Raw genomic sequence first — 8,825 nt, forward strand, 5'->3', positions numbered from 1 at the left:
TTTCCCATAAAATGTATGCGTGTTACCATACTCTCTGTTTTTTCAAAATTTTGATTAACAACAAGGAATAGGAGACTATCCGCCTGCGGTATGACAGCGGATGTACTTTTTCCTAAGATGGCGGAACTCGTGTAACATGCGTTTGATCGATCGAGCCAAAGCAAAATATCATGTCGATGATTCATTACGCGAGGTTAAGGGGACTAATTTGGAGAGTAAACAGACTTAACTTTAACAACCTTTCAAGGAATAAACATTTGTCCAAAGTTGTGACATCACGGCTTCATGGTAATGTCCAATGCTGGAACAAACTGAACTTATTTCGAAGATCTTTCAGAGCGTCGGCTCTACTTCACCAGGAAGATAGCGATGTAGATGAAAAAAGTCCAGAAATTGTTGAAGGTACCAGTGGAATCTCACCAACAGGTGTCGATCTCGATACAATTTTCAACGACGAGTCTTCACTTGCAGATCTCGAGTCCTCAAAAGTTGAGAGTGTTACCGATGTCTATGAGTTCGAGCAACCGATTCCTAAGTGTCTTGGTTGTGGAGCTGCTTTCCAAAGTGAGGATCCCGCGCAGGGTGGTTACGTTATGTTTTCAAAGAATCCGGTCACAGGTGACAAAAATCCGGTATCTGAGTGGACTGCCAGAACGCTGGTTTGTCAGAAGTGTTTTAACTTGAAACATTACAATGAGCCCTTTCCCATTACCATAACCTCAAGCGAAATCATGGAGTACTTGGGGAACATAGAAAGAAGAAAAGGATTAATCCTCTATGTTGTAGACATGATGGATCTCCCTGGAAGTCTTTTTCCGAATCTTCTGCAAACTGTAGGTGAAACAAAAAGGATCATTATTGTTGGCAATAAAGCTGACATGCTTCCAGTGGAAGGAACGCATACTGGAAAACAAGAGCAACATTTGAGAGAAGTGCTCTTAAAACTGTGCCAAGCTCATGGCTTGCAAGGTGCTAACATCAAGAGTATGTGCTTGATCAGTGCCAAAACTGGCTATGGTATCACACAACTGGTGAGCAAAATCAGTGAACACTGGGATGACAAGGGAGACATTTATCTTATTGGCTGTAGTAATACTGGAAAAACGTCACTATTTAACCTGTTATTGGATTTATTTAGTGTTCATAAGAATGCTGACTTATTGCAGAGGGCTACAGTCAGTTTATGGCCATGCACCACACAAAGAATGATAAGGTTTCCCATTGGTCACATGATGTTAAGAAAGTTGTTGAGGAGAATGCATGAAGGTGTTTATGAGGTGGGTGTTTCTCTTTCTTTACCTTTGAGGTAAAGGAAAAACACTTAATGATTTAGGAGAGTTTCCAGAATTCTAAAAATTACTAGTTATCGAAGCAAAAGGAAAGTTAATAAGAAGTACTTAGCTAATAATGAATCAGCATGTTAATCTTCCCTATTCAATGGGAAGGTGGACTTAGAGCTGGTGGCCAGGTGACCCTAATTGGTGTTATAACTGAATGGCAGAATGACAGATTATCTAAAAATGCTGAATGATGTAGTATCCTAGAATGAGAGTTGATAGACTATCCTAAAATGCAGTATGATTAATTATTACACGACTCGGGCAGTCAGAGGGCCAATAACTAAAATCAACCAATCAAAATGCTCTATTGCCAGTCCAATATTCTCTAAGTATTGGACCGGGCACTGTCCCGAAAGGTCCCGAATGATACCGCACTTGTGTCCCTTTGAACTTCAGTCGTATAATAAATCTCTTATTAACCAAGCTTGCTCGGGACCGTACTGGAAGAATATCGACCCTCGGTCTTTTTTGTACGGACCAAGCGCAGCGAGGTCTGTACTGTCAAGACCTTGGGCCAATATTCTCCCAGTACGGCCCTCGCGCTTAGTTAATAAGATACATATATACTCAAAGCAGAACGTAGCTACACTGAAGAAAGCTCAAACAGATAATGGGAGACAGCTTCTTTGCTGGTGTAGGATGTTCATAGTGATAAATGAATCAAATTATTGATCCAATTGGCTCTGCTAAAGATACTGAGAAAAAAAGCTGAAGAGGTGATAAAGGTAGATTGTGAGTTATAGAGTGACTATATTTGGGGTGACCGATGTAGCTAATTCTTAAGGTGACAGACAGTGCATCTAAAGCTTACAACCTACTCTTTATTGACTTTTTCTTTTTCTTAACACCATGTAACTGTTTTAATGTAAACTATCTCCTCAGGATATCTAGAACTTTCTGTTTAATCTTTAAATACTAATTTACATGTAACACCAGTGAGAAAGTTGGACAGTCAAGTTCAAAATCAAAATCTGTAATACTATCATTAGGCTACAACATCTCTCCATATATTGGTCTGAGGACTTAACTTTTTGCCTTTGGCTTTGACTTTTTTCCTCTTATAATAATAATAATAATAATAATAATAATAATAATAATAATAGTAATAATAATAATAATAATAACTTTATTTCAGTGTCAAACTTCTAGCTAGCCTGTAACAGGCTTACTAATTGGGGACACCATCCTACCTAAAAGTACAATAATCTTTAGAATTTACAAACTTCTACCTAGCCTATGATAGGCTTACTAATCGGGGACCCCATCCTACCTAAAAAGTATGATAATCTTAATTAAAATGATAAAATCTTTTGGCTAAAAGTAATTATATACAATAATATGCAAGGATAAGGAACATATCTAGAATTCGAAATATAAACTCCTTAAGCTACAGTCAAACTAAGACATTTAATAAGATCTTTCATGTTCATTCAGCTCTGAAATCTATATTAGGAAGTGCATGTGGGACAGTTTCTTTTGCAAAAGTCGTTCTCCACCAAGCTAGCGAGATCTCTTTTCCTAATATTGGCCATTTCATCTTCTCCAGCAGAAACCAGATGATGTAGAATATCAAATTGATGATGAGATCATTTCCAAAGAAGAAACAAGCTACCGAGAGAAAAGGAAGAAAAATTATATTGGAAAGGGTAGTTCAACAGCATTAGTTCCTTCTCAAACAGGCCTTGATCTTTTTAAGCCAAGTTTTGTGATGTATGAACCTAACACTTCAAACAAGAACCAGAGATGGCTGTATGATACTCCAGGAATTATCAGTGAACACCAGGTACAAATGAGTTGTTCCATTTTATTAGATGAGTGGAAATGTCATGCTTTGTCTGTATGTCATGGGAATATCATGAATATACAGTAGTTAGATTTGATCTTTATTATAATGTTTCAAGAGAATGAAAAATATCAGCTTCTTTATTGTTCTGTCTTCTAGGTAGTAGAAATATATTTTTAAATACAAAGTTTAGGTCCCACTGAGGTTATTATGAAATTCAGATAACTTTGAATATCAGAAATATAATGAAGTGTTAATGTATTGCAAGTAGAAAGCCAATCAGAAGTGAGAAAACAAAACTGCAAACAGTAATGATAATTAGCTTCAGATGTGGTTTAACCAACACAATCGCAGGAGTGACTTAATTTCTCCTTACAATATCAATACAATACAAGAATGAGGCAGACAAATAGACAATGAAAAATATCAATTGGTAGACTATTACTCGATCACACACCAAATTCTCTGAACTGGTATCATAAGAAATATATGGCAGACAGTGGAAAGATTTTTTATTTTGATCTTGGAAGTAAAAGGGTTTAGGTTTGCTCACATGTCATGAACTTTATTGTGATTGGTCAGTACCTAGTTGGCCTGTCAGTATCAAATCAATGTGTTCAAGCTTTTCTGAGTCTCACAGCAAATAACAGTGGACAGATTGCAAAATACCTCTACAAAGAGCTTTCGTATTGCAAATGAAATAATTACAATATCATACTTTGTCTAAAATGGTTTCCTTGGTGAATGATGCCTAACATTTCATGCTTTCTAAATCTCATTTTGACAGATCACAAATCTCTTGACCATGGAGGAGCTAAGACGCTTGAATCCAAAACTGTGGTTTGTACCCAGGACCTTTATTCTTAAACCAGGCTTTTCCTTACTACTTGGTGGCCTGGCCAGAGTGGACTATCTCCAGGTGTAGCTTGATGTGAAAATATTGTGTAATTTGTCTTTTAATTTTCTTTTTTTTTTTTTAATCTAAAACATTCACAATCAGTTTGATTTTATTTTCATGATTATCACAGTGAATACAAGACAAGGAAAATGAAAATAAACTTTTTTTAAAATTTTCAAAGCAAGGAAAACATTTGAGCCATAACACATCCATGAGTCTTTCTCTTTGATTTTATCATTTCCCTTATTAGTGAAACTTGTGTAACACACCTAAATAATGGAAATGAGGTTAATTGCTAGTTTTTTTCTCGTATTTCAAAATGATCTTTTGTTTATTGAGACCACCTGTTATATTTCTTTTTTATTTATCGAAAGAACTAGTTATTAAGTTTTTACAAACAGTTATTTTTTTCACATTATAAACTTGTAAACAAAAAGGATACAAAGCCCTTTCTGTACAGTCGTTAATACTCGTAGAGGTCCCAAGGTTATATTTGTCCTTGCAGAGAGAATCAAATATCTTGAAATGATGTAGTTTGAAGAAAATTTTTCCATTTCAACTGCAAAGAAACCTAATTACATGAACTTTTCAGCAATCACAAAGGTGATATTTTACATGGACATGTGAAATTACGTTGTTGTTTTTTTAAACTGTTCAATGATTATTCATTAATTAGATAAAAAGACGCAGTCCAAACGGTGAATGGGATGCCATTCCAAAGGTTCGTTACATAATTACCTGTTTCTGAAGTTACTATGCTTAGCACTGCAATATTAGGAAAGGACCTTGGAATATCTCGGACTCTTTTCCAAGAAGTATTGAAATTGTTTTGTGGTTAGGTCACAATGGACTTACTGCGCTCTGTACACCGGGAGTTTTGTTAAATAATGCACTCCCTTATAACGTAGTCTAGAAACTTTCCAGAATTCTGAGTACCTCTTCCCTAATGCGTTCGAGATTTGTATTCTTAGGGAAAATATTTATTACAAAATCTCTACAGTGTGTCCTAACAAGTCTGAGGAACGATTTCACGCGTAGCAGCTTCAAATTACTGACGCACGTCAGAAAAACGATTCAATTCATAATTGTCATTCGTTTGTTGGCATACTTTAATTCCCAAGTTTTTCCAGCTAAATTTGACAAGAGTCGGTCAATAAGAATCGCAGTGCGCGTGTTAACGAAGAGCTATAATAAGGACGTCTTGAACTTGTTTTGGATTGTATAATGTCATATTCTGTGCCACTTACTAGGTAGTTTTCTTCGCACTTTTTCAGGCAATCGAGTCTGTCTTCTTTACTGTTGTCGCTTCTCCTAATTTACCAGTCCATATCTGCAGTGAGGAACGTGCTGTTGAAGTTTACGACAAACACGCGGAGACAGAACTACTTGGGGTAAGATTCTCTCGAAGAGTTCATCAAACCTTTTGTTTCTCATCACATCGACGAGTACACAAGTTATGAGAATTTAGTAAATCATCACCTATGAGATAGTCAAACGGTTCACCTATTGTGGAGTACGTTCTTATTGCTGGGTACGTATGTTAGCAGTAGATTTGTTAAATCACTTTGGTAATCCCACCAGAAAACCTTAACTATTGGACGCCTGAATCAAACATCGAGGTCACCAGAATAAACGAAATGATCATCAACTAAAGACGATCTCGGTTTTTAAACCAATTCTCTATGTCAAGACCTAAGGAAATGTATAGGGAACAGTATGGGGAATATGTCTCTTTATTATGTCTGTTTTCTTTACAGATACCAGTTGGTGGTAAAGAACGCATGGAAACGTTTCCCCCGTTAGGATCACAAGAATTCACCATTAAGGGAATAGGCTGGGATGCGAGTGCCGCTGATGTGGTTCTTTCCAATGTTGGTTGGGTGGCTGTAACAGCAGGCAATGATTCGTTGGTGACACTGGAAGCGCACACTCCTAATGCAATTGGGCTCCATGTTCGACAGCCGCCTTTGCTACCAACTAGTGTGAGGGCAAGAGGTAAGTAGTTAACGTGTTGGACAGGGGGGAAATTTTAATTCTTCTGAATGCGTAAAGAGGAATCGTGATAGCAAATGTATCTCCTTCCATTTTCATCACAAGTCGCTAGGTCAGGTGATTTAATTTGTTTGGCATTTTCCACGTTTTTTATGACTCGAGCACATTTCAATTGACTGTCGTAGAACCAAAACTAAAGTAATCACAACAGCGAATCAGAACAATGGTTTACGTCATCATTAGGCAAGAGGACTCAAATTGATAACAAGTGACCTACCAAAAGCGCGGAAAAACCTGGCCGACAAAGTAGCAATTGATTTTCGTTTGGCGTCTGATTGGTTTAGTTTTCATGACTTGGAGGGGTCTGCAGGTATTTGAGACAAAGCAAAGTGGTTTTGGAAGCAAGTCATTCTTTTCTTATTACTTTGTCTCACTCTTGGAACTGAATGAAACAACAACATTTTTATTAGAGAACTTTCGGTGGAGTTGATATTGATCGTTGGCCGGTTGTTCATGAGACTCGGGATCAGTAATATCTCGAATGCATTAACCAAAAATTTCAGGAAGTGTATAATGACGAAATCTTGCTTAGTTTACATGGTGTCATTTTTCAAGGTAACCGTGGAGTCAAATATCAAGGGCACATCAGTCGTGAACGATATGAAGCCACGCGGAAAAGGAACCCTCAGTTTATAACCAAAGCACGGAGGCTGATACCCGCAGAATCTCAGTGGGTCGAAGAGATCACGAGTAAAAGAAAACAACAGAGACTTCTGTTCAAAGTTGAACGGCGAAAGAGAGAGAAGGAATACATTCTATTGGAGGGGAGCGCTGTCAGCGATCCTCCATACATACCAGGAGCATCGTGGCTTCCTCTTCCCAGGAGAAAGTTAGAAGACGCAGAAGAAGAGGAGGAGGAACTCAACAAACTCACTGAATAAATTTCCGACTCGAATTGATCGCCTAATATATTTTAAAACTATCGTTACGTAGGTGTTTTGATTTGAACTGACACACGTGGGTACACCCACTTCAAAAGTGTCAAGAGTTTAGCATGTTAAAAATGGGACTCATGGTGTATCTGCGCTTGCTTGACATTTTGATGTAAATGATCTTGAGGAAGTTGCAAAGCAATTCGTTTCCAATTATTTACTCGCGGTAATACATTTGAAGCGCTGACTCTTAGGGTTTGAGCCCTTCGTCTGATTGTGGGTTGCGTGTATGAATACATATGTATATTACGGTCAATGGAACATATGAGTTCAGTAAAGGAAATGTTGAGTTTTAAGAAATAGCGTGTGTCGGTCCCCCCCCCCCCCCCCACCTTTCGACTGAAGTATTGTACGAACGAAAAAGTCCTCACTCTGAGGATAAGTGAGGAACAATATGCCACAAAGACACGAGAGGAGAGCTGAAGAAACTCCTCAGTCGGCTCAATGCGTCAGAATAATTGAACATACTAGAGTAGTAATCGAATCATGAGAGTGGTGGTGGTGGAAAGGGGGAGGAGGGGAGAGAGAGATGGGGAGTTTGATGAAAATGTGCGCCCAAAGGATTTTCTTGGAAAAGGATATGAAAATTGTTTCATTCGGCATCTTCTTTTTTGCCTCGTCTAATCACAAGTATGAAAGAGAGCGTAACAAGAGAATTACACAAAGTGGTAATGTGTTTTAAGTTGGGAATGTAATTAGTATGAACATGAACCGAAGAGTGTCAAACAGGATGAAAATTTCAAACTTTCACGAGATAAAAGTTTCCCAACCGGTCACGAGATCCGACTAAGACCTGATATTGTGGAACACAACAAACATGATCAAGCCTCTCAAGTAAATGAACTCGCTGTGGTACACGATCCAAGTAACAGGGTAAATGAAAATGAAACCGGTGAGGACCTAGTAGGTTCTAACAAGAGAAGTGGACTGGGAAAATGTGAAGAGTGAGCCTAACCTGTGATAAGGTAGTCTTATTTCCTCTGGCGCGTGATAGTGAGGCAGCACACGAGTCGGCGGACAGACCTGGTATACTACCACGCTTCCCCGACAAGGGAACGGCGGACGGCTGATAGCTCAGTCCGAACCAAATTAGTTTTAGTGGTAAAAAACTATCAGCCCTTTACATCCTAATACCCTGATCAATTAAAAGCTTCAACGTCCTCCCCGTGCCCTGGGAGAAGACTTAAACCTCGCTGAGTGCGTTTGGGAATTTGAACCGGAACTGTCAAGTCTTTCCAGTGGAACAGATGTGTTTTATCTTTTAATATGGAGGTGTTTTAATGTTAGCAGTTCTCTTTTGAGAGCCGATGGCTCAGAATAAAAAGGTCTACCAAAAAGTCACGGTCGCTGATCTAACCTTTTACCAAAAAAAAATTGATCATCAAATCCGGCACTTTGCTGTGGCATTTGAACACTATTATCCACCAGTAGGCGGGAAATGAAATGAACCAGTCACCAGTCTTCGAAAGTTCAAATGCCCAGCGAGGTTGCCCCCGGGTAGATGTAAAGCTTCGAATTGATCGACGACTGATAATATCAGTATGCATATTCTTCATACTGTTCTCTATAGATTTCATAAGGTGTTGACGAGAAAGGATTTATTTAACAATCAAGAGCCGCTTTAGTTGGTGATAATTTCCTTTATTCTAATGACCTTAATGTGCGATTTAGGGGTGATTTGTGAGGAGAAATTATACCCTAGTCACTCCTAGGTTAAGAAGAGTCCAAACGAGCCTTAAAAACAACCCAGCAGTATTGGTGTGGACACCAGTCAGTGGAGCTTACACAAAGAGACTTTCGTTGTTGCTTCTTTTTTGTAA

General features: G+C 38.4%; 1 protein-coding gene across 2 annotated transcripts; it reads left to right on the forward strand.

Moving 5' to 3' along the window:
* Window positions 1-88: 88 nt before the first annotated feature.
* LOC111324454 (nitric oxide-associated protein 1) lies at window positions 89-7,305 on the forward strand. Of its 2 annotated transcripts, none has more exons than XM_022928014.2 (7): window positions 89-1,277; window positions 2,890-3,123; window positions 3,911-4,042; window positions 4,698-4,742; window positions 5,296-5,412; window positions 5,779-6,016; window positions 6,629-7,305. In XM_022928014.2, exons 1-7 carry the CDS (start codon window positions 171-173, stop codon window positions 6,952-6,954), a joined length of 2,199 nt encoding a protein of 732 aa, XP_022783749.2. In that variant the 5' UTR covers window positions 89-170; the 3' UTR covers window positions 6,955-7,305. The 2 variants fall into 2 exon arrangements, with proteins under 2 accessions (XP_022783749.2, XP_022783748.2); XM_022928013.2 differs by having other exon boundaries at window positions 90-1,277; window positions 2,887-3,123.
* Window positions 7,306-8,825: the final 1,520 nt, after the last annotated feature.

The sequence above is a fragment of the Stylophora pistillata genome, chromosome 1 (assembly GCF_964205215.1).
Source record: "Stylophora pistillata chromosome 1, jaStyPist1.2, whole genome shotgun sequence".
In the NCBI taxonomy this organism is placed as follows: domain Eukaryota; kingdom Metazoa; phylum Cnidaria; class Anthozoa; order Scleractinia; family Pocilloporidae; genus Stylophora; species Stylophora pistillata.